This window comes from Lutra lutra, chromosome 10, assembly GCF_902655055.1.
Source record: "Lutra lutra chromosome 10, mLutLut1.2, whole genome shotgun sequence".
Lineage (NCBI taxonomy): Eukaryota > Metazoa > Chordata > Mammalia > Carnivora > Mustelidae > Lutra > Lutra lutra.
Window position 1 is genome coordinate 64798467 of NC_062287.1, and position 26458 is coordinate 64824924.

The 26458-nt window shown below is 37.0% G+C and overlaps 1 protein-coding gene and 1 non-coding gene across 2 annotated transcripts in view; one reads left to right on the forward strand and one right to left on the reverse strand.

Moving 5' to 3' along the window:
* IPO7 (importin 7) overlaps positions 1 to 26458 on the forward strand; it is a 57759-nt gene that overhangs the window by 11289 nt on the left and 20012 nt on the right. Inside the window, exons 2-9 of the mRNA XM_047691497.1 lie at positions 6282 to 6363; positions 10955 to 11108; positions 11897 to 12055; positions 16402 to 16558; positions 18617 to 18706; positions 22964 to 23058; positions 23174 to 23258; positions 25798 to 25932. Of these exons, the coding sequence (XP_047547453.1) occupies positions 6282 to 6363; positions 10955 to 11108; positions 11897 to 12055; positions 16402 to 16558; positions 18617 to 18706; positions 22964 to 23058; positions 23174 to 23258; positions 25798 to 25932 (957 nt within the window). The remainder of the gene's footprint in view (positions 1 to 6281; positions 6364 to 10954; positions 11109 to 11896; positions 12056 to 16401; positions 16559 to 18616; positions 18707 to 22963; positions 23059 to 23173; positions 23259 to 25797; positions 25933 to 26458) is intronic.
* On the reverse strand, positions 16807 to 16945 carry LOC125080197 (U4 spliceosomal RNA). The gene has a single exon (XR_007121235.1). It is a non-coding gene; the product is annotated as a U4 spliceosomal RNA (small nuclear RNA).

The following is a 26458-nucleotide window of genomic DNA, read 5'->3' on the forward strand; positions in this document are numbered from 1 at the left end:
CCAGCTAGACGGAAATTTGTATGGGTCAAGTAGATAGATGCTCCAGGTTGAATTTGCTTCTGTGATTTCTGCTGTCAGAAACATTCTTTCTTACCCCTTGGCCCAGCTCAGCTGTCTGAAAATAACTTTTCCTCAGTTGGACTTTTTAGATTTGTACTTGTGTATTTTTGAAGGCAAATGACTTTGAAGAGTAGTAAAATCAGTACTTATTTTCATAGTTCGGTTTTGTTGATTTTTTTTTTTTTTTTTAATAACTTACTGAATTCAACCACTTAATGTATCCAGTTCAGTGGTGGTGGTGGTTGTTGCTGTTCTTTAAGATTTTATTGGGGCACCTGTTAAGTTCAAGCCCCAGTTCGGGTCCTTGCTCAGCAGGGAGCCTGCTTCTCCCTCTGCCTGCCACTTCCTGCTTATGTTCTCTCTCTCCTGCTCTCTGTCAAATAAATAATTTATTTATATCTCAGGTATTTATTTGCAAGAGAGCATGAGAGCCTGGGTGCATAAGCTGGGGTAGGGGCAGAGGGAGAAGCAGAGTCCCTGCTGAACAGGGAGCCCAACGTGGGACTCAGTCCCAGAACCCTGGGATCGTGACCTGAGCCAAAGGCAGATGCTTAACTGACTGAGCCCCCTAGGCGCCCCAAATCAAAATTTATATAACATCTCTGTTGGCTTAGAATATTCCTTTGAGACACTTCCCAATTAATACCTTTCCTCCTTCAGGTTGCCATTATTCTCACTTCTGTTGTTCTGACTTCTGTTAGCTGTAAGACTAGATTTGCCTGTCTTTGAACTTCATGTAAATAGGATCACCTGGTATGTAACCAAGTAGTCTAGCTTCTTTTTTTTTTTTAACAAGAAGCTTTGTCTTTTTTTTTTTTTTTAAGATTTTTATTTATTTATTTATTTGACAGAGAGAGATCACAAGTAGACAGAGAGGCAGGCAGAGAGAGAGAGAGAGAGGGAAGCAGGCTCCCTGCTGAGCAGAGAGCCCGATGCGGGACTCGATCCTAGGACCCTGAGATCATGACCTGAGCCAAAGGCAGAGGCTTTAACCCACTGAGCCACCCAGGTTCCCCTGGTTTTTTTGTTTGTTTGTTTAAAGATTTTATTTATTTATTTGACAGACAGAGATCACAAGTAGGCAGAGAGAGAGGAGGAAGTAGGCTCCCCGTTGAGCAGAGAGCCCGATGCGGGGCTCGATCCCATGACCCTGAGATCATGACCTGAGCCAAAGGCAGAGGCTTTAACTCACTGAGCCACCCGGGCGCCCCTGTTTTGTTTTTGTTTTTAACCGTGGTTTCCTTCAGGTACTCTTGGGATTTTCTTTTATTTATTTATTTATTTATTTATTTTATTTGAGAGAGGGAGAGAGCATAGGGAGGGGGTAGGAGAAGCAGGTTTCTGCTGAGCAGGGAGCCTGACATGGGGCTCGATCCCAGGATCCTGAGATCCTGACTTTAGCCAAAGGTAGATGCTTAACTGACTGAGCCACTCAGGTGCCCCTGGGGTTTTATTTTTTATATTTAAAACTTAAATTAGAAATTGATAAAGGTCTTTTGTTGTTGATGTAACATTGTGGAGTACCTATTGTGCTTGTAGGAAGATATAGTTAGTGTCATATGCTCATTTTTAACTCACATGTGCCTGTATATGTGGCTAGCCAACAAAAACAGTGTTGGTTGTGGTGGTTTTTGTTATTTTAACATGACCCCTAAACAGAACCCGTCAACTTCATCTGGGGTTCCAATCCTAGAAGTACTTTTTAACTCAGAAGGAAAAACTGCAGTAGTGGGACCTTAAGAGAACCCTGTATATACAAAACCACAAATATTTGTTTTGTTTTGTTTTTTAAGATTTTATTTATTTATTTGACAGAGAGACACAGTGAGGGAGGGAACACAAGCAGGGGGGAATGGGAGAGGGAGAAGCAGGCTTCCTGCCAAGCAGGGAGCCCGATTCAGGGCTCCATCCCAGGACTCTGGGATTATGACCTGAGCCGAAGGCAGACACTTTTTTTTTTTTTTTTTTTAAGATTTTATTTATTTATTTGACAGAGAGAGATCACAAGTAGACGGAGAGGCAGGCAGAGAGAGAGAGAGAGGGAAGCAGGCTTCTTGCTGAGCAGAGAGCCCGATGCGGGACTCGATCCCAGGACCCTGGGATCATGACCTGAGCCGAAGGCAGCGGTGTAACCCACTGAGCCACCCAGGCGCCCCGAAGGCAGACACTTAACTGAGCCACCCAGGTGCCCCATAAATGTTGTATTTTTTAAGTGATTTTTTAAAAAAAAATATTTACTTATTTATTTATTTGACAGACAGAGATCACAAGTAGGCAGAGAGGCAGGCAGAGAGAGAGGCGGAAGCAAGCTCCCTGCGGAGCAGAGAGCCCGATGTGGGGCTGGATCCCAGGACTCTGGGATCATGACCTGAGCCGAAGGCAGAGGCTTTAACCCACTGAGCTACCCAGGCGCCCTTTTTAAGTGATTTAAAGAACTAAGAACCATTTGGCAATGCTCAGTTTATGCCAGAACATACTTTGAGAAAGATGAGATTCTACTGTGTATGGAGATAAAAACAGCATAACAATTTGTTATGTCTTGATATTTACTATAATATTTTACATATTTCACCTTTTTTCAAAAATTTTGTTTATTTATTTGAGAGAATGAGTGAGAGCTAGAGAGCACACACTGGGGGGAGGGGCAGAAGGAGAGGGAGAAGCAGACTCCCCGCTGAGCAGGGAACCCCACTTTGGGCTCCATATCAGGACCTCGGGATCATGACCTGAACCGAAAGCAGACACTCAACCAACTGAGCCATCCAGGCACCTTGTTCACTTACTACTTATAGCCATCCTGTGAAGCAGATTTTGTTACACTAATTTTGTAATTAAGTCTTAGATTTACTGAAGCAACTTGCTCAAGATTTTAAAATGTCAGAAATAGCATCACTTGTATTTATAATCAGACTGTCTGAATCTAGCTGTCCTTTCCAGGGATTCATAATTTGATGCAGGAGATAAGATATATACAATAATATAAATGTCCTAAAAAGAACCACAGTGTTAGTGTGGATAGTAGTGTCCTTTGTGGGCTCATCTGTCTCTTTAATGTAAGTACTCTTTTATACTACACTGCTCCTAGGTGCTCACTGCTGCTTCCAAGGCATTTTTTTGTTGATTCATTTCAGTTCTTCATTTAATAAATTCGTTGAACACCTTAAATGCCAACCATCATGAGGAACTGGGAATAAAAATAGTAATAGTTACTGTCAAGCTTAAAATCTAATTAACAGAAGAGATGGACATAAATCAGTCTACAAATATGTAATAAATGTTAACAGGAAAAAAAAACCCTGGAAATTATGAGAGTAATAGGGAGCCCTTCTTTAACTTGAATGATCAGTCAGCAAAGCCTTCTCTAAATGTTTAAGTGGAAACTCAAAGAATGTGAAGCTGTGAATCGGTTAACTCCAGTGGAGCAGTGGACAGAAGAGTGTTATAGGTAGAAAGTCACAGCATGGACAGTGGAGTAATTATGTTTGTTGTTGAAAGAACCTAAAGGCGGCTGGTAAGGTGGGACAGTGGGAGGTGAGAAAGTTTCTTTAAATGAGATGAAATAGGGAGGGGCAAGATAATACAGACCCTTATACAGCCTTTGGGAAGTAGAGTAGAAAGCCATTGGGACGCCTAGGTGGCTCAGTCAGTCAGGCGTCTCTGTTCAGCTCAGGTCATGATCCCATGGTCCTGGGGCCAATTTCCACATCAGGCTCTTTGCTCAGCAGAGAGCCTGCTTCTCTTTCTGCCTGCTGTTCTCCCTGCTTTGTGTGCTCTCTCTGACAAATAAATTTTTTTTAAAAAAGGATTTATTTATTTGACACAGAGAGGCAGAGCGAGATAGGAAACACAAGCAAGGGGAGTGGGAGAGGAAGAAGCAGGCCCCTGCTGAGCAGAGAGCCTGATGAAGGGCTCTATCCCAGGTCCCTGGAATCGTGACCTGAGCCAAAGGCAGCCGCTTAACACCTGAGCCACCCAAGAGCCCCTGACAAATAAAATTAAAAAAATATATATATTAAAAGGCTTTTTCCCCTTTTTTTAAGGGGGTTGGTTTACAATTTTAAAGACCTTTGGCTGTTAAAAGGGGAATGATGGAGGTGAGGAGTACTTACTTACATAAAGGAAGATGATAGTCGTTTGGATGAGGTTGATGTTAGTGGGAATGGAGAAAGTGGGTATATTAATTATAGAAGTATTTTGGATATAGAATCAACAGGTCCTGACATATTGAATTGGGATAAAAAAGAGGGAAGTATTAAAGATGTCATTCAGGTATTAGACATAAGTAACTTTGGTTAGTGATGAAAAAGGTGGGAAGAAGTGGTACAAGAAAGAAACATAGCTTTTAGGGGAGAATATGCTTTGAACGTAATAAATTTGAGAAGCCTGTGAAGGTAGGGATGTTAAAGAAATCTCTTAAGAGTGAAGTGGACTGGAAATAATATATCTGACTTAGTATTTAAAGACAGTGGTTGGATGAAATCAGCTGGGAAGTGTAAAAGATGGCCTATGACTGAGCAGTTACAGTTTAAATAGGATAAGAAACCAGCAAAGCAATCTGAGAAGAAACAGTGATGTGTGAATTGCATAGTTAGAAGGGTGTTTCAGGAAAGTTATAGTGGTTAATGGTGTTTAGAGTACCAGAAAGGACAAATACCTATCATTTATCCACTTAACTACTCCCATTTGGGTCTTTACCTGTTACTTCTAGGTTGGAAGATTCTCCTTTTGATTCTCCCATACTGTGTCTACCTCTTCTACTGTACTTTACTGTAATTACTTGTTTGATTATCTTCACTGTCCTTCACATTAAACTCTTTTTCCATGAGGTCATGGAACCTTATTGTTTTGTTTCAGCTTTGTATTCTCAGCTCCTGCCATGGGATCATGCACCAGGAACATTTAAATAAACACTTTTTGGAGTGACTGAATTCCAGCTTCTAATGTAGAAGAAATTTTTTATATCCAAAGGGAAATTTTTGTTTCTAAGAATGTATGGAATATTTTTGTGGGGGAAAGTCTGTAAAGAAGAAACTAAAATAAAAATTACTATTGTTGGGACACCTGGGTGGCTCAATTGGTTGGACGGCTGCTTTCGGCTCGGGTCATGATCCCGGAGTCCCGGGATCGAGTGCCGCATGGGGCTCCCAGCTCCATGGGGAGTCTGCTTCTCCCTCTGACCTTCTCCTTGCTCATGCTCTCTCTCACTGCCTCACTTTCAAATAAGTAAATAAATAATTAAAAAAAAAAGATTTAAAAAAAATTACTATTGTTTATGTGAACATGTGCAGAAAAAATACTAAAACTTGGGCAGAAAGGAAGAGATGACATAGGTGGTAGTTATATTGGGGGAGAGAGAATGCAACTGTGAAAACATTTAAGAAGGGATATAACTTGAGTGTTTGGTTGTTTTTTTTAAAAAAACAGAAGCAAATATGACAAATTTAGGAATCATTAAATAACTTTTTTATATTGTTAATGAAAGTGTCCAGGGTCTGTAGTATAAACTGGAAAATAGAAAATATGTGAAGAATAGCCCCTTTATAATCCCACCACCCAAGAGATAACTATATTAACATTTTGGGTGTATTTCTTTATTTTCTGTATATGCTACATTGGAATTTCATATAAATGTATTTATTATCAACATATAATTTGTATCCTACTTTTATTGTATGTTCAGAGCTATTTTTAAATTTCTGTGTAAATGTAACATGCATACAGGATAGTCATTGGAAGGGTACTGTTGATTAATTTTTACAAACTGAACACTTCAGTGAAATAGCCACATTCCAAAATAAAACATTATTAGCACCTTGGAAACCACTTCCCAGACTATTAATTTTTACTGATTTAGTTTGTCTGGTCACTCAGTAGAACATCTCTATGGAGAAATTATTACTGAATTGGGGAAGTAGGTATTAAAGAGGATATTGTTCTTGAGCTGTTCATGTAAGTTAAGTGTAGGTAGGTTAAGAGTGCCAGTTAGGATAAACGGGAAGTGGAACAGTATGAAATGAAGGCAAATGCAAACATCCAGAATATTTTAGGAGTTAGGTTATTAATTGTTTTTTTTTTTTTAGTTCATTGTCGGTGAGTGATGGGAAATAAGGCTTGGACCAACTTGTGGGTGGTTAGCCTTTTGTGCCAGTCAAACAGTAGGACAGAGTACTGGGAATATTTATTTGCAGAAATTTAAAACATTTTTTTTTGTTTGTTTGTAGGCACACAAGTCTCTGAATTTTGTTTCAACACTGCTTCAGATTACTATGTCGGAACAACTGGATTTACCTGTGAGACAGGCAGGCAAGTTCCTGAATTATTTTCTTGGGTTTGTGTAAATCAGTTATTTAAAAGGTTCATAGTTGAATAGCAGAGGTGTGTTGGGGTGACCCTTCAGTGATTTTCTTCCCTGAAAATCCGTTTGCCCTCATGTGTTTACTATAACAGCTAGTGCCTTGTTATTGGTGGCAGAGTTAAAGGAATGTGGTATTCCGTTGAATTAAAAGAGAAATTGATAGGGTTTATTAAAAGATTCTTTGTAGCCCAGTGGATGATTCTAAGATACAAACCCCTTTGTTTATGCACTTGCTCCTTAGAGCGTGTGCATTTACTGTTTTTAACCTTTTAAAAAGTACTACATTAGCCACCCCATCCATGACTGTTACATTTTAAGGTCCACAGTGGTGCCTGAAACTGTATAGAACTGATGCTATATGTACTACATATTTTCCTACATGTACATACTTATGATAAAATTTAATTTGTAAATTAGGCAAGTAAGAATTTAGCCACAATAATTAATAATAAATTAGAATAGTTATAACAGGATACTATAATAAAAGGTATGTGAATGTGGTCTCTCTCTTAAAATATCTTATTTTACTGTACTCACTCTTGTGATGATGTGTAAAGATCAAATCCCTGTGTAATGAGACGAGGTGAGATTAATGATGTAGGCATTTTGACATGGTCAAAATATATTCTGATAATATGTCAGAACAGGTCATATGCTTCTTGACTGGATGACCACGGGTAACGAAACCACGGGAAGTGAATCTGTGCATAAGGGGGGGACTACTGTATTTCTTAGTTCCAGTTTCAATAAGATATTGAGCAGTTCTCTCAGTACCAAATGGTCTGTGAAAATGTGGTGGGTTACTTCTCATATTATCTGTTGGTCTGCAAAATAATGGAATTCACATCTTCAGTGTCCTGTTACTTATTTGCAGGTGTGTTAATTTTGTTATAGGAAATATAAAGTTACTAATAATTTCACCATTCTAGAAAAACCAGTTATGTTATGATACTATTTCTTGCTGTTCTTTTTCTGTACATCAGTTTTGTTAAAAAAATTTTTTTGCTTCATTTAATGTATAGTAAGCTCATCCCTTTTCTTTACATAGTGTTAGTCTTAACATTTATTTCAGTGATTAAATAATTTACCATAATGTGCCATATGAAGTGAACCATCTTTCAAGTGTTAGCATTTAATCTTAGATTTGTTTCATTAACAGTTGTATTCACAGTACCTAAAATATTGCCTGACACACCAAACATACTCAGTAAACAAATGAATGCATATAAGTTTATTATTTTTTAAAATATTGGTATTATATAAGTAGCACAACAATGGAACATTTTTGGGGGCCTATGAAATATAGTAATTTCACTAGGCCCTGTTCAGCTGTAAGTCTTTTTTAAAAATTTCTAATTAAAGGAAAAGGTTGCCTTTTTTTTTTTTTTTTAATTTTAATTTTATTTTTTCAGTGTTCCAAGATTCATTGTTTATGTGCCACACCCAGTGCTCCATGCAATATGTGCCCTCCTTAATACCCACCACCAGGCTCACTTATCCCCTCTCCCCTGCCCCCCCTCAAAACCCTCAGTTTGTTTTTCAGAGTCCACAGTCTCTCATGCTTCCTTCCCCCTTCCAGTATCCCCCAATTCATTTTTCCTTTCCTTCTCCTAATGTCCTCCATATTATTCCTTACACTCTATAAGTAAGTGAAACCATATGATAATTGACTCTCTCAGCTTGACTTACTTCACTCAGCGTAATCTCCTCCAGTCCATTCATATTGATATAGAATTTGGGTATTCATCCTTTCTGATGGAGGCGTAATATTCCATTGTATATATGGACCATATCTTCTTTATCCATTCGTCTGTTGAAGGGCATCTTGGCTCTTCCCACAGTTTTAGCAATTGTGGCTGTTGCTGCCATGAACATTGGGGTACATATGGCCCTTCTTTTCACTACATCTGAAAAGTTGCTTTTATGCATTTTAACTGTCATTTCTCTTCTGCTAATGAAGTTGGCGTTTTCCTATTTGGTTATTTTGTAGATAAGAATCTTTGCCTCAGAAAAATACCATATGATTTCACTCATATGTGGAATTTAAAAAACAAGACAGGTGAACATTTGAGGAAGGGAAGGAAAAACAAGGTAAAAATTGAGAGGGAGGCAAACCATAAGAGACACTGAACACTAGGAATAAACTTAGGTTGTTGGAGGGAGATGCATGGAGGGAAGGGATAATTGGGTGATGGGCATTAAGGAGGGCCTTTGATGTAATGAGCACTGGGTGTTATATACACCTGATGAGTCACTAAATTCTGCTTCTGAAATGAATAAAATAATTGCCTTTAAATCTCAGATTTTTGCTAAGATGTTGAAAGGAGGAGGGATGACCTTAATTAACATTTTGAGACTTGATTATGTGCATTAGCAAAATTAAATTATACTAAAAAGTTGTGTAGTTAGTATGTACAAAACCAGAAGCAGCCAAACTGTGGAATTAGTCAAGAATTTTAAAATCTAATCATTACTTTACAAGTTACATTCTTTTAATAATTGAATGATACTCTTTAGTGTAGGGCATATGGTGATTCTGTCTGCTAGACTTGAGAGATGCATTTGGTCTTTGTAGCAGAGTCCAAGCATCCTGGATGGAATAGACTTTGAATCACGGTATTCTTACAGTGCAGTTCTCACTTGTTTATGTGTTTTGGAGACCAAAAACCTTAAAATACTGAATCATAATTATACAAATAAATAAATATATATACCCATTCTTTTTTTTTTTTTTTTTTTTCCAGATTTTATTTATTTATTTGACAGAGACACAGCGAGAGAGGGAACACAAGCAGGGGGAGAGGAAGAGGGAGATGCAGGCTTCCTGCTGAGCTGGGAGCTTGGAATGTGGGGCTTGATCCCAGGACCCTGGGATCATGACCTGAGCTGAAGGCAGACGCTTAATGACTGAGCCACCCAGGCGCTCCTATATACCCATTCTTTTATGTATTATGATAGAAAGAAATATTCAGAGGCTCTGTGCAGAAGATAGAGCACTGTGTCACGTCTTAATTTTAATCTGTTCTGTTTTGGAGCTAAAGAATCAAAATTCTGGAAATAGTACTAACCTAAAACATATTACATATACTGAGTCAGTGTTCTTTACTGTAGAGGTAGTTTGTCTTAAAACTTTTGTTGAAGGGTATTTTAATGTGCAGTCAATCTTTTTTGAGATACTATAAGGAGGAGTAGTATTTTGGGGGGGGTAGTATTTTAATTCCCAAGGTAGAGCCAAGTAGAATATAAGTCATAGATGTATGAATTATGCTATTCAAATAGGTGTAATACTCCAGGTAAGTGTTAATTACTAATCAGAGAAGGGCTGGTGTTTTGTAGAATTTAGTAATTGATTAATTTTGAATAATTTCCATTTCCTACACATCATATACATTTGTGGTTGAGGGTTCTTTTTCTCATTTGGGGGTAGAGAACTGGATAAAAAGCATTGTTAGCAATCTAGTTCATCTTGTATTGACCAGCAGTATTCAAGATAGTGGTGTGATAGTTAACAGAAAAAGTAATCTGTAATTTTTGAACACAGCACATTTTCCCATAAAATAATATGAATTTGAAGTGGTTGATTGTGGTATATTAATGAAATGCTTAAATTTATAGACTAAAAAAAAATATTTTCTTTTTTTTTTTGGAATTTATTTATTTGACAGAGAGAGATCATAAGTAGGCAGAGAGGCAGGCAGAGAGAGAGAGGGAAACAGGCTCCCTGCTGAGCAGAGAGCCTGATGCGGGACTCAATCCCAGAACCCCGAGATCATGACCTGAGCTGAAGGCAGAGGCTTAAACCACTGAGCCACCCAGGTGCCCCTAGACTAAAAATTTTTATGCTGTAATTTTCCTATGATAAAAATAACAGCCTTTGTGTGTCTTAGTTTGGGCTCCTATAACAGAATATCGTAGGCTGGATGATAGATATATTGCTCAAAGTTCTGGAGGCTGAGAAGTCCAAAATCAAGGAGCAAGCAAATTTGGTGTCTGATGAGGACCCACTTCTGGTTCTTAGAGCCCAACATGTTGAGAGGAGAGGAACCTCTCTGGTGTTTTTCCTATAAAGGCATTAATCACAAAAGACCCCACCCCTAATACCATCAAACTGGGGGGTTTGGATTTCAGTATGAATTTGAGAGGGCCACAAATACTCAGTCTATAGCAGTGTTATTAATTGTGGGAACAGTATAGTATGTATATGTAGTTTTGTCTTTAGAGGCTTCATTTAGAAAATTAATATGGTTAAATCAATCCAAATAGCTTTCCTACAGAAAGCAGGATAAAAAGTACAAATGTGATGTAAAAAGTCTTAATAGTTTTGTTTGTATAGTGTGTTTATTTGTAGAGTTTCTTAGCCTGTATGTTTAATACTAACTTCATGGGTGATTACTGTAGCTAAAAATTAAACTGTTTTGATTATCAACTTTGAAAATAATAAAATATGCAGTATTTTAAATGGAGGTGTGGACACTTAAAAGGGATATTCACAGTACTTTCACAGTAAACACTCTTTTGTCAAATTGATCTACATTTTAGGTGTTATCTATTTGAAAAATATGATAACACAGTATTGGCCTGATCGGGAAACAGCACCAGGGGATATATCCCCTTATACTATTCCAGAAGAAGATCGACATTGTATTCGAGAAAATATTGTAGAAGCTATTATCCACTCTCCTGAGCTCATCAGGTATATGTATATTTTAAAACTTACCCATTGTTTTAAGTACATAATTTGTGGAGTTTGGGAGGGGACAGCACAGTGGGTCCTTTCAGAACATAAAAACCTGTCATTTTCATAGCGGTAAACTTAATAACAGGCAAATTCCTTTTGTATTTTCTTACTGTAGTTTTTATATTTATAAAAACCAAGAACAACTTCTTTTATTTTTAAACCAAGAACGTCTAAACTTCTTCATGTGAAATTTATGAAACAGTGTGATCAGGTGAGAGGGGTTAAAGAAAACTGTAGAATGCTGACCTATATATTAAATGGTCTTGATCACTAAAAGTTCTTATTTTTATATGATTTTGTAGAATTTTTTTTAAAGAATTGTATTTATTTATTTTAGATAGAGAGCAGAGGGGCAGAGGGGAGGAGAGGGACAAGCAGACTCTGCACTGAACATGAGCCTGATGCAAGGCTCGATCTCACAACCCTGAGATTACGACCTGACCCAAAATCGAGGGTCATATGCATAACTGACTGAGCCATCCAGACACCCCAATTTTGCAGAATTTTTAACGAAAATAGCTGTGTTTTAAATGAAACTCATCAGTTGATGATAGGGATGAAAAATAAGGAAAAATAAAATCACACCTACATTTGTAACATTTGTTGGGTTTCTTTTAAATCAGTAGGAATGGGTAGTTTTTTCTCAATGACTTATTTTTACCTAACCAGCCATTTTCTTTGTGTGAGCAGAATATTATCTAGGTACCATTTCTTTCTCCTTATTGTTTATTTTTGACTTTCAGGGTACAACTTACTACATGCATTCACCATATCATCAAACATGATTATCCAAGCCGCTGGACTGCCATTGTGGACAAAATTGGTTTTTATCTTCAGTCTGATAACAGTGCTTGTTGGCTAGGAATTCTTCTTTGCCTTTATCAGCTTGTGAAAAATTATGAGTAAGTGTCTCTCAATTCCTACAGAGATTTGAGAAATAGGAAAAATTTGGAAATTTTAAGGTATTTTGTTTGAATATTTAAAATTACATTTGGTATATAAAAATTAGCGAATTATATGTTGATTTTAATGCAGTATTTTCTTTTTAAAGTAGGACTCTTATTTTAATTCTTTAGTCACTTCTGTTGATTCAGCTTAGAAACTTGTTGTGCCCTTTTTTTCATATTATCTGTTTCCCTATTCAAAAACTGGGTTATCTCTAATTCCTCAATATGGGCTCCTCAGTTTGTGCTGATAAAAGGCCTAAACATAAGCTTTTTTAAAATGTGAAGGGTATCAGAGTACTTTGAGCATTAGAGCTTATTTAACTTCTGGCTTTCTGTGAATTTTTTATCTTCATTTGGGGTCTTGATAAGTTTTAAGAACCTACCTGTAATTCTTTAAGAAGGATATGTTGGAATTTCACATGATCATTTTTAATCATTGTGTTTTAGGGATTCAGTCACCTGTTTCAGTGTTTGCATATTTGAGCAAATTATAGTTCATATAAGTAATTAGTATCAGTAAGAAAGATTTTAGGCCAAGGGATCATTTTAGATCTGGGTTTAGGGATGAGAAAAAAGATCTAACCTTGGAAGCTGAGGTATAGCATTAAGAGTGGTAAGCTATACATTGAAGGGATTATCTCAGTCGTGTAGTGGAAGTAATGAAATTTGTAGGCATTTGAAAGTTTTGATAACAGAAAATTTTGAGGAAGGCATTAGGAACACTTACACCATGATGGTGGCCTTATTTCTAGTCCTGACAGCTGCACAGATGCCATTGTGAGCCCGCTAATTCTGGGGCCTGTAGTTAGCCTCCGATACCCTTTTTGGGTCCCAACTAAAGTAGCTGATGAACTGCTGCTTTTCTTCTGAGCAGGAGAGAAGTATACCATTTACAGCATTGGTACTGGTGTTTTCTTGTGTTCCCACCAGCTACCCATCTTCCTGCTAAGGAATGTTCCAGCTGTTGCTCCAACTTCTATCAGAGTGCCAGTTGTTGTAGTTCTGGTAAGTGAGTGACTAAAATGAGAGAGAATAACAATAATAAGCTGTTATTGTCATTGAGGAGGTTAAGTCTCTCCTATCCTATAATCTTAGCAGGAGAGAGTGTGACAGAGATTTTTTAAAATGGGAGACATAGGAGGCTGCTACAATATTGGAATTCCAGTTCATTTTCAGCCAGTGTTCGATTGTGGAGCACAAGGTGTTCACAAGGGATCTGTGTGGACTGAAGCAGTTCTAAGAAAATTCATGGAGAAATTGGAAGTTGTGGTGGTCTTCAGGAGCATAGATCCTCAGGAAATGCTTGTCAGTTGAAAGAGCACAGTAGGAGCATTTGAAGAGGAGGGCATGTCACACCACACGGAGTAGTATGAACAAAGAAAGGTACAGAGGTAGAAATGAGATATTATCTTTAGTGGGCAGTGAGGAGACCACCAATGGTATGGATAATTTCTGTTTAGAGGCGGGGGGGATAAATTTGGAGCTGGTAAATTGGGACCATGTTAAAGACAGTTTTTAATGCTGTGATGGAGAATTTGGATGTAACCTTTTAGATACTAATGTACCATTGAAGATTTTTTGTTGTTTTTTGTTGTTGTTTTTTTTTAACGGTAAAGTGATGGGCTAGTACTTAGGATTTCCTGTGAGCATGGCTCACCAGATTGGCACATTGTAGCCTTGTGGTAGTCCGCTTTTATTAGCGTCACATTTTCGTGCTGTCAGGAACCCTCAGGTCTTAGGGGTTAGTAATTTGTTTCCTACCATAATTACTTTCATATACCAGTTAGCGTAGATTAGCAGCTAGTACCACCTAATTTCAAGTCCTCTCCTGAACGTAGAGAGGGAGGTAGGAAAGAAGAATGTGTAATATGGACTGGATACTCAAACCCTCTTAATGTGGGTGATCATCTGGGTTGGGTGAATGGAGAGAAGTGCGTAATATAGTTCTGCCTTTGTAGTTAAAAGGAAGTACTGTCTTTAATCACTGTAGTTTGTGTAATCAGATTGGAGACTGCAAATGGCTTCCTTTCATAAATTGTTAATTGTTTTTACTGACTGAAAACTGTACAGATGTTTTAAAATGTATGCTAGGTGTAATTTCTCAGCATGTTAAAACAGTATTTTAAATAATCTGTGAGTTAATTGTTCAGTAGTCTCAATCATTATTAGAACAATTTGTTGTGGTGGTTTTTTGTTTTGTTTTGTTTTTTAGATTTTTACTTATTTATTTGACAGAGATCACAAGTAGGCAGAGAGGCAGGTGGGGGGGGGCAGTGGGGAAGCAGGCTACCGCCAAGCAGGGAGCCCGATGTGGGGCTCGATCCCAGGACCCTGAGATGATGACCTGAGCTGAAGGCAGAGGCTTTAATCCACTGAGCCATTCAGGCGCCCCTGTGGTGTGTTTTATTCTTAGCAATTTATTTCAGTTCTATTTCCATCTAGTAGGGGAAAATAATCTAGCCTTTTTACCTTTACCTTTTTTTAAAAAGATTTTATTTATTTATTTTGGAGAGAGAGTGTGTGAGAGTGGGGGTAAGGGCAGAGGGAGAATGAGAGAATCTTCAGTGGACGCCTGCTGAGTGCAGAGCCTGTCTTGGGGCCTGATCTTAGAACTCTTGAGATCATGACCCAAGCTGAAATCAAGAGTCAGGTGCCTAACCAACTGAGCCATCCAGGTGACCCTTACCTTTACCTTTTAAAAATGTGCTCAGATACTCAATTCTTAAATATATTTTGTTCTTCAAGAAGGCTACCAATAGATAAAACTGGAATCTGGTAGGAAAAACCAATTAAAAAGCAGTTTAATCTAAAAAGATAAACTCAGTTTTTTAGAATAATGACTTAACCACTAGTCTGTATTTTGTAAAGCTATTCTGCCTATCCACTCCTTAATAATAGAAGGTGGGGTGTCATTCCTATAGTTCTTTTTCTTTAAGATTTTGTTTATTTATTAGAGAATCAGTGATGGGAATGGGGAGAGAGAGTAAGAAGCAGACTCCCTGCTGAGTAAGAAGCTGGGCTCAGGCCTCTCCCAGGACTTGGAGATCATGACCTGACCCAAGGGCAGATGCTTAACCAATTGAACCATCCAGGTGTCCCCCTATAGTTCTAATCTGTTAATTTACTTGTTTAAGGTTTTTGTTTTCCATTGAAGCATAGTTGACACAGTGTTTTTTAAATTGAAGTACAGTTTAATTAAAAATAAATCAACAGACCTTTTTAAATAATACTGTTAAAATGCTAAGAAATCTATACATGGAAATTTCTCACTTAGGGCAGCAGTTCTTTACCCACATCCTTGGAGCAAATGTGATTCAGAATTCAGAAGTTTTTGGATTTTAGAAAGATAAGAAGGTTCACATAATAATACATGTTAAACACTCCTGTTGAAATTGGACCAACACCCAGTAGTCAGATGCATATTATCATATCTGCTATAAAATACATGAATATCTACTCCAGATGGGATAAATGAAGACCATAAATAGCCTGTTGAAGTCAGGTTTTGTTGCCAAATAGGTTACAAAAGAACATCCTGTTTATAAAGTGCTTATTTTCTGCTTTCTAGATGCCACTTCTGCCTTAATGCTTTTGGTATATAAATAACTTAAGGAGGGTAATAGATAATCAATTTTATATCAGTTACCTGCTAATATTTAAAAGCTAAGTCATTGTAGCTCCTCAGTTGTATAAGCATTCACAATTAGAGACTGTAGTGAGGGCAGACCTTGGATCTTGACTGCTGAAGTTCATACCTAGAGGAGTATGTTGAGAAAGATACTGCTCTGTGCTTCAGTTTCCTCAAACTATTGAAGTGAGGATACTAATGGAGCCTTGAGGATTTTTTTTTTTAAAGATTTTATTTATTTGACAGACAGAGATCACAAGTAGGCAGAGCAGCAGGCAGAGAGAGAGAGGAGGAAGCAGGCTCCCTGCTGAACAGAGAGCCCAATGTGGGGCTCGATCCCAGGACTCTGGGATCGTGACCTGAGCCGAAGGCAGAGGCTTTAACCCACTGAGCCACCGAGGCACCCGGGAGCCTTGAGGATTATTGACTTCATAATGAATGCTCAGAAAATTTTAGATACTTTGTTATTATTTGAGGTTTTTCTTAAGTTGCTTTTGCATGTGATATAGTTCCATTGTTGGCTTTTCCTTTTTTTTCTAGGAATCTAAAGTTGCTTAGGAAGTATTTGCTTATATTTGTGTGGACAAACAAGCAGTTTAATTTTGTATCTCATTCATATAAATGAAATTGTGATGCAAATTCTTACAGAATTAGTCTGTATTCCTACCCAAAGGTACAAGAAACCAGAGGAACGGAGTCCACTGGTAGCAGCAATGCAGCATTTCCTGCCACTTCTAAAGGACCGTTTTATCCAGCTTCTTTCTGATCAGTCTGATCAATCTGTCCTCATCCAGAAACAGATTTTCAAGATCTTCTATGCTCTTGTTCAGGTAATTTTTATATATAAAAGTCTATCTTTTGCTACATTAAAAGATAACAAAGAATTTCCATGTCTTAATAATAATTTCACTTGAAAATCTAGATTACAAATGGATTACAAATGGATGATTTGCTAGTCATATATAAATTGCCAAAATTATGTGTGCATTAAAAGTCTAATGAAGCACACTTCCCTAAATACATAAACAAGTCCAATAGATCTTAAATTATAACTGGTCAATCTTAAGTTCTCTTAAATCATCTGACACTATTTACAAAATTTTAGTAAAAAATTTTTATGCCTTTCACCTTAAGAATTCACAAGTCTGAAAATCAATTAGTAATAATTGCGCCTCAGATAAACCCCATTGGCTACGATACTGCCACTGTGCAAAGCTCACTAGTCTGAAAATCAATTACTGAAATTACAATTTATATCTAGCATGAACCTGATGTGCCAAATATATATAGATTGTCCCAGTGATTACAAAACCTATTCCTAAGTTTAACAAAAATACTAGTACTGTGGCTTGGCTGGCACACAGTGATGGGCTTCATCATTTTTACATATTCTAAATTTTCCTGGGATAAAAGATAGCCAATGAGGAAATGATTGTGTGTATTTTCTCAGTGGGATATAATTACTTGAATGAAACTGGTTTAGATCAAGATTAAAATTTTAGTTCTTTTTGTGCCATATAGCCATAGAAGGATTCATCTCATCTACTAGAACCTTTGGTTTCATTTATACACTTACTTAACTTCAAAATCTCATTTAAATAGACCTGTGACTTCCACTAAGATTGTAACTGACTCACCATATTGTTTGGTTGGATTTTGTGTGTCTTTGCTAGATTAGTAAAGATAGTCTATTATCTCCCAGTCTTAATCAGAGGACACTTTAATGCCATTCCATTGGCTGCTTCTTACAGAATTTTTACAAGTGATTTGGGTATATAATATACTGTTTTTGTTTGTTTTTTAGTTGGTAAGATTATAACTTTTAGATTAAGAATAAGTTATTTTTGTAAATTGTTCTAGGGAATAGGGCAAGATATTTATCTTCCCAACTAATTTTTTGATGCTAACATACCCTGATATTCAGTATAGCCCTTTCTCACTTGTGAAAATAGATATTCTAAAGTCCCAAATAGGGTATTGATTTTATCCCTGTTGAGAGGATTTATCCAAGGAATGCAAGAAAGAGTGGATCAGTGGTTAAGAGATCAGTTTCTATGATTAACTCTTTTTTTTTTTTTTAAGATTTTATTTATTTACTTGACAGAGAGATCACAAGTGGGCAGAGAGGCAGGCAGAGAGAGCGGGGGAAGCAGGCTCCCCTCCAAGCGGAGAGCCCAATGCATGGCCCAGTCCCAGGACCCTGAGATCATGACCTGAGTCAAAGGCAGAGGCTCCACCCACTGAGCCACCCAGGCGCCCCTATGATTAACTCATAGAAGACCTATAACCATCTCTAAGATTGCCACATAAAGCATTTGATAACATTTAATAACCATTCCCACTTTAAAGAAACAAAAAACAAGCTAAGAGTCCTAGAATAGAAATTTTCTTCATTTGATAAAAGACATTCACTAGAAATCACAATATCACTCTTAGGGTAAAAATAAGATGTATTCCCAGTAATTTGGGACTAAGACAAGGATGGTCACTGTAGTGCCACAATTCTCGGTTGTGGATAACTGATCAAATCAGCCAGATAAGAAATTTGCTTGTGTACTAAAAATGGGAAATGTGGGGGCGCCTGGGTGGCTCAGTGGGTTAAAGCCTCTGCCTTCGGCTCAGGTCATGATCCCAGGGTCCTGGGATCGAGCCCCACATCAGGCTCTCTGCTCTGCAAGAAGCCTGCTTCCTCCTCTCTCTCTCTGCCTGCCTCTCTGCCTACTTGTGATCTCTGTCTGTCAAATAAATAAATTAAAAAAAAATAAATAAAATAAAAATGGGAAATGTGGATTGAATGAAATACTTTTTATAGGTTTTGTGAAGAGTTAAAGGAAGTAGGATTTTCTTTTGTAATGATTTTAAAGTATTGATTCTTGATTTTCATTTAGTATACACTACCATTGGAGCTGATAAACCAACAGAACCTGACAGAATGGATAGAAATTTTAAAGACTGTTGTGAACAGAGATGTACCGAATGTAAGTCTCTATGTGTTCTTGTATTACTGAAATATCTAATTATCTTTTGGGAATTTTAACTGATACTTTCTGTAACATTTTTATGAGTTTATATAATTCATGATGCAAATTATTCTAGATAAAGAGACCATTTTGTTTGTTTACATATGTGCAATAATAATTAAAAATTGTGCAGTGTTATTTCATATACTGTTGTTTAGGTACTTATATCTATAGGTACTTATATCTTGGGTACTTATATCCTAATGATTCTGTTTCTTCTCAGTTTTTAATTTTATTTATTTATTTATGTATTTATCTATATATAAAGTTTTTTTATAATGTGAGTGAGAGAGAGCACATGATTGGGGGCGGCGGGGTGGGGGCTAAGAAGCAGACTCCCCAGTGAGCAAGGAGCCCAATGCAGGGCCTGAGATCATGACCTAAGCGAAAGGTAGACATTCAGCTAAGAGCCACCCAGGAGCCCCTTCATTTAAAAAAAAAATTTTTTAAGTTTTATTTAAGTAATCTCTATACCTAACATGGGGCTCATACTCATGACCCCGAGATCAGAAGTCACATGCAACTGAGCCAGCCAGGCACCCCATCTTATCTTCTCAGGTTTTAATTAAGAGTTCATAATATATATCAACTCACATAGCTACAAAATCCTTTTCTTTCCTTTTTTTTTTTTTTTTTTTTTTTTAAGATTTTATTTATTTTTTTGACAGAGACCACAAGTAGGTGGAGAGGCAGGCAGAGAGAGAAGAGGAAGCAGGCTCCCTGCTGAGCAGAGAGCCCGATGCAGGGCTCTATCCCAGGACCCTGAGACCATGACCCAAGCTGAAGGCAGAGGCTTTAACTGACTGAGCCACCCAGGCGCCCCACAAAATCCTTTTCTTAAGAGAAATGTTTTTAAAGATTAATTTAGAGAAAGGGAAAGCGTACATGGGTGAGCAGGGGGAGGGGCAGAGGAAAGTATCCTCAGACTGCCCTCTGAGCGTGGAGGTCCACGCAGTGCTCAATCCCAGGATCCTGAGATCATGACCTGAGCTGAAATCAACAGTCGGAAACTTAATCGACTGAGTCACGTAGGTGCCCTATGATGAGAATTTTTTTTTTTAAGATTGTATTTATTTATTAGAGAGGATGCATAAGCAGGGGGAATGGCAGGGAGAGTGAGAAGCAGGTTCCCTGGTGAGCAGAGAGCCTGACCTGGGGCTCAGTCTCAGGACCGTGGGATCATGACCTGAGCTGAAGGCAGATTCTTAACAAACTGAGCCACCCAGGCAGCCCATGATGAGAATTTCTAAGATCTACTCTCTTAGCATCCTTCAAGTATATAGTACAGTACTGTTAACTATATAGTCACTATGCTTAACATTACATCTCCAGAACTTATTTATCATACAACTAAAAGTTTTGACCACCTTCTTAAATTTACTGTGGTAATCATTTCACAGTGTATACATATATCACGTTGTGTTATATACCTTAAACTAATACAATTTTATATATTATGTATTTTTTAAAAAGTGCTTGCATCTGGAGTTTAGCCTAATAATTTGTCAGCTACTCATGAACCAGAAGACTTTGTAGTTAGTTATATTACTTGTTTTTTTAAAAAACAGTTTTATATAGAGATAACACATACTCCATAAATTTAACCTTTTCAAAGTGTACAGTTCAGTGGGTTTTAGTACATACAGAATTGTACATAGAGAATTTAGTACATAGGAATTGTTTTATTTAGTCACTTTTTAAAAAAAGATTTATTTTTGCGAGCGAGCGAGAGAGAGCGCGCGCGGACGTGCGCGCAAGTTGGGGGTGAGAGGCAGAGGGAGAACCAGACCCCTATCTGAGCAAGGACCCTGATGCAGGACTCAATCCCAGAAGACACCCAACCAGCTGAGCCACTGAGGAGCCCAATTTAGTCACAATTTTTAAAATAAATGCAATTTTTCTTTATAATCTAGTTTTCTAGAGAGGTAAGGGAATTTATAAGTCCTAAATACAAAATACGCTTTAAGTGCTTTAATATTCCTTACTTATTTCATCCTCAAAAAATCTCTCTGAATTAATTTTTCTCCCCTATCCCCTCTGAATTTATTTTGAATGGAGACACTGAAGGATTATATAATTTATCCAAAACAATTTTATTTTATTATTTTTTTTTTTTAAAGATTTTATTTATTTATTTGACAGAGAGAAATCACAAGCAGGCAGAGAGGCAGGCAGAGAGAGAGGAGGAAGCAGGCTCCCCGCTGAGCAGAAAGCCCGATGCGGGGCTCGAACCCAGGACTTGGGATCATGACCTGAGCCGAAGGCAGCGGCTCAACCCACTGAGCCACCCAGGCGCCCCTCCAAAACAATTTTATTAGTGGCATTAGTGAGACACCCTTGTTTTATGGTTTATTGCTTAAATTCCTATTTAAAAGGAAAAACAGTGTAGGGGCGCCTGGGTGACTCGGTTGAGTGTCTGACTCTTGATCTCAATTGGCTTAGTTCTTGATCTCATGGGGTTGTGAATTCGAGCCCAGTGTGTTTGGCTCTGCAGTGGGTGTGGAGCCTACTTTAAAAAAAACAAAACAACAACAGTGTAGAAGAAGTGAAGGAACATTTCTTCCTCTCTGTAGGAAACGTTTGTTGTATATTTTTCTGGACATATTTAATAGGTACAAAATAAAATGTTAAGTTTTCATTTATAACCACTCTGTACTTTTTGGGTATAATTTATAAACACACATATAAATAAACAGTCCAGTGAGTTATCAGTTGCATATATCCATGTAATCATCACCTAGAATATTTGCTGGTGGCTAGTTTTAGTCTTTCCTATCATCACCATTCTCATTTCTAGCACCATAGATTAATTTTGCCTGTTTTAGAACTTAAAATAAAGCTAATTTTTGATATTTACCTTCTTTTGCATGATATATTTATGAGATATATCATGTTGTGTTAGTCTGTTTCTTATGTATTTATGTTGTGTTATAGTAGCTTGTTCCTTTTTATTACCAAGTAGTATTTTATTGTGTAGATATACTACAATTTATTTATCCATTCACAAGTTGATGGACAGCTAGGTGGTTTCAGGATTTTAGTAGTACTAATAGAGCTGCTATGGATGTCCTTATACAAATCTTTTTGTGATCACATGTTTTCATTTTTCTTGAGCAAATTACCAAAGAGTAGAATCGGGTCATAGGATAGGTATATGTTTAACTTCATCAGTAACTTCTAAAGTGATTTTCAAAGTGGCTGTATCATTGCTCTCACTTTTAGTTTTAGTTTGTTAAACTAAGACTTGGTTGTTCCAAGTCTTACTTTCCATTGTAAATTAAAAATATGTCGGGATGTTGTAGGTCAATATGTAAGGATCCAGTCTTTTTTTTTTTTTTTTTTTAAGATTTTATATATTTATTTGACAGAGACACAGCAAGAGAGGGAACACAAGCAAGGGGAGTGGGAGAGGGAGAAGCAGGCTTCCAGCAGAGCAGGGAGTCTGAGGAGGGGCTCAATCCAAGGACTCTGGGATCATGACTTTGGCAGAAGGCAGACTTGTAATGACTCAGCCACCCAGGCGCCCCAGGATCCAGTCCATTCTTTTAGTGGTTGTATAGTAGTATTTTATAGGTGTTCCATAAGTAAGCATTCCCTTATTTGCGAATGTTTACCGTGGTAGTCTTTTACTATTGTTTTTAAATTAATGTCTTCATCTGTTTATCCTTTTGTGTTTATACCAATATTTCTGAAATTAGATTTTTGAGGTGGTGTTTCTCATGCCCTTTTGATTTGAACTATACTGTTTTGTTTTGTTTTTTAAGATTTATTTATTTATTTGACAGAGAAATCACAAGTAGGGAGAGAGGTGGCAGAGAAAGATGGGGAAGCAGGCTCCCTGCTGAGCAGAGAGCCCAATGTGGGTCTCGATCCCAGGACCCTGAGACCATGACCTGAGCTGAAGGCAGAGACTTAACCCACTGAGACACCCAGGCGCCCTGAACTATACTGGTTTTGATTAAACTACTTTTCATGGCCTTGGCTTTATGTTAATTGGATTTTGACTAAAATGTTTGTGTTTGAGTTTGCTACGTAGCCAAGTAGTGAAGCAGATGAAAGTGCCTCTTATATTTAAATAAGAGTTAGTACTTTTCCAGATCTAGCCTTTTATTTCTAAAGGCCAACATAAATGGTTTTTGTGAGTCTCTTCTCACTTCATGCTCTTCTTCTTAGATTGTATCATCTCTTACTATCATTAAATAAATCTCTTTGAAGGAAACACTTCAGGTTGAAGAAGATGACAGACCAGAGTTACCATGGTGGAAATGTAAGAAGTGGGCTTTACATATCTTAGCAAGGCTTTTTGAAAGGTAAGCTTCTCTCAGTGTATGATGACTTAAGTTTATTTTTTCAAGCTCTTAGTTTTATAAGTGTCAATATATAAAACATTATAAAGAAACAGTGGGCATTTTAATGTTCTTTTAGGTATGGAAGCCCTGGCAATGTTTCCAAGGAGTATAATGAATTTGCTGAAGTATTTCTGAAGGCGTTTGCTGTTGGTGTCCAGCAAGTAAGTCTAAGAATTTTTCTAAATTGAAACATTATTATTAGGTTAATTTCTGCCCTTTTCCCTGGTTTATTGGTGCCCAAAGATGGCATGTAGCAGTCTTTAATATTTTGAACCCTGTATCAGTTCTCATTTTTTGGTCTTAGGTCTTCCTTATTCCCTGAATTTTTGAGAGCCTCAGCAAGCTTCCATTTATGTGATTTATACCTCTGCTACTTATCATACTAGAAATTAAAATGTAAGAGTATTAATTCATTTAAAAATAATAACAAACCTAATGTATATTAACACAGAATATGGTTTTTTTTAAAGCTTTTATTTATTTATTTGACATATAGAGATCACAAGTAGGCAAGAGAGGCAGGCAGAGAGAGAGAGGAAGAAGCAGGCTCCCCACTGAGGAGAGAGCCGGATGTGGGATGTGGGCTCGATCCCAGGACTCGGATCATGACCCGAGCTGAAGGCAGAGGCTTTAACCCACTGAGCCACCCAGGTGCCCCCAGAATATGTATTATTTTTTAAAAAACTGTTTCCCAAAATGAAAAGTTTTTAACAAAAGGAAATGGTATTGTTAAACATTTTTACTAAATTTTTAATGTATGGCTTAATAAAAGGCAGTTATATACTCATCTACCTATGTATTTAGTCTTTTTAAATTTTTTTTGGTGGATATAACTGCACACTGTGGCCCAGATAAGTTGGAAAAGGAAAGACTTGTAAACTTTTCACAAAATTGTGGAAATTCTTTGATATCACATCAAAATATGATAATGATAGTTTTGTTTTTGTTTTTAAGTAAACTCTGCACCCAATGTGGGACTCTAACTCATGACCCCAAGATCAAGTGACATGCTCTACCAACTGAGCCACTCAATAGTGGTAGTTTCTTAAAAGTTAATTGCAGTGTAAAGTTTGTTAACAACAAGCATTTTATATTCTTTTACATTATCACCTGTTGATCTATATTGCACTTTGAATGGATCATTTATCCATACATGATTTTGTAACAGCTGGTCATTTGGAAAACTGAGTTAATGGACATTTTCCAAATGTTAATATACTTCATTATGCAATTTTATTTTATTTTTTAAAAGGTTTTTTTATTTTAGAGAGAGAGCAAGGATAGCATGCATGAGCAGGGGGAGGAGCAGAGGGAGAGGGAGGAAAAGCAGGCTACCCACTGAGCGCTGAGCTTACTTACCGTGGGGCTTGATCTTACAATCCTGAGATTGTGATTCATTATGCAGTTCATTATATATCATATACTGTATATATATCATAACTGCAGTTCAGTTATGAGATTCATTATGCAGTTTTTAAAAAGAAATCGGGGCACCTGGGTGGCTCAGTGGGTTAAGCCTCTGCCTTTGGCTCAGGTCATGATCTCAGGGTCCTTCGATCAAGCCCCGCATCAGGCTCTGTGCTCAGCAGGGAGCCTGCTTCCCCCCACTCTGCCTGCCTGTCTGCCTACTTATGATCTCTCTCTCTGTGTCATATAAATAAATAAAATCTTTTTAAAAAATCATATTTGCTAATATTACCACTGATGTTATCAGAAATATCTTTAAATATTGGAAACTAATTAAGCAGATCTAAGTCTTTGCATCTAAGATTTTTGAGAATTCTAATTTTGTTTAAAAGCTCAGATTTTAACATCAGTAACATACTCTCAGTTATTTTCCTTGAGGTGACAGGCTTAATTTATTCATTTTTGAGGAAAAATATGCCATACACACAAGTCTAAATAACCATAATTTGTCTGTCAGTTTTTCTTTCAAGCATATGATAGCATTTGATAGGAAAGCTATTTCAGTTTTTCTTCCAACCATTGTACTTTGGTATGTAGAAGAAGTGCTATATGTTGTATACTCCCCGTTTAATATTTATATTTCTGATTCATTAAGAGTATTCTTAAGGAACAAATGTTTTGAATTTAATGTGGCTGTGAAGAATATGACTGCTGGTACACTTGGGTGCCACTCCTTGATTCATGTTAGGCACCAGAGGATTTGCCACCATTGCTTTTGTACCATCGATGCAGATGTTACGTAGTGAAAAGGGCGGATAATGTCTTGGCCTTATTATGAAAATAGTTTTGACCTCACAGACCCTTCAGGAGGTCTGTGGGCCAAATCTTTACAATTGATATTCTCAAATACATAGAATTAGAACTCCTGCCAGACAGCAGACATTAAATTGGTAAGTGGTTTGCATAAGGTTTTTCTGGGAGGTAAACAACAATGAAGGGCTATCTCAAAGTTATGACATGTTCAGTGAGTAACCTGTGGTTTTCTTTTTATACTTAATCAGAAACTAGTCCTTTGACATAGTATTAATTCAGTTTGTTTATTTGACTACCTTGGGAATAAATATGGTTCTCTGACACAAAATTTTCAAAATTACTTTCTTTTTAAGAGAATATGGTTGTTATTTTAGGATGATGATCTGGGTATTAAGATACAGGTCAGATGCTTTTGCTGACTTACAAAGTAGTTAAATTTCTATTTAAGTTTTGGTTTCTGATCAAATATTTTTTTCAAAGGTCTTATTGAAGGTATTATATCAGTACAAGGAGAAACAATATATGGCTCCTCGAGTTTTACAACAGACATTAAATTATATTAATCAAGGAGTTTCTCATGCTCTCACCTGGAAGAATTTGAAGCCTCATATACAAGTAATAATTTTTTTGTTTGTGTTTTTTTTGTTTTTGTTGTCATTGTTTTGTTTTGTTTTGTTTTTTGTTTTTTTGGGGGGGTTAGTAATAATTTTCTATCTGAGATGTTTTTCTGGAGAATATAATTGAAATAACATAAAGGTTGAAAAATGCTTATTTTTTACTTGTGTTTTTCTAGTTCTGTTAATTGTTTTGAAGGTATAGTAGGAAAATGAGAAAATACCTTGACATAAACTTATAAGAGGTATTTTGTAAATATTCAGATTCCTTTTAATCTAAAGCTATTATCTTAAAATTTGCATTTAAATTCTTAGTGCTGGCTTAGGATTATAACATTTTAGTCATGTAATTTGGAATAAACTAAGGACTTTCACCAGATTGCTTTTGAGGGTAATTAGCTTATGTATTATTTCTGTGAGTGATTTATTTGCTTTATTTAGAACTATAGGATTTGATGGACTAAAATGTCATAATGTATTTTCTCAGAATACTTAATTGCTACCTATGCACATGTCTTACTTTTAAT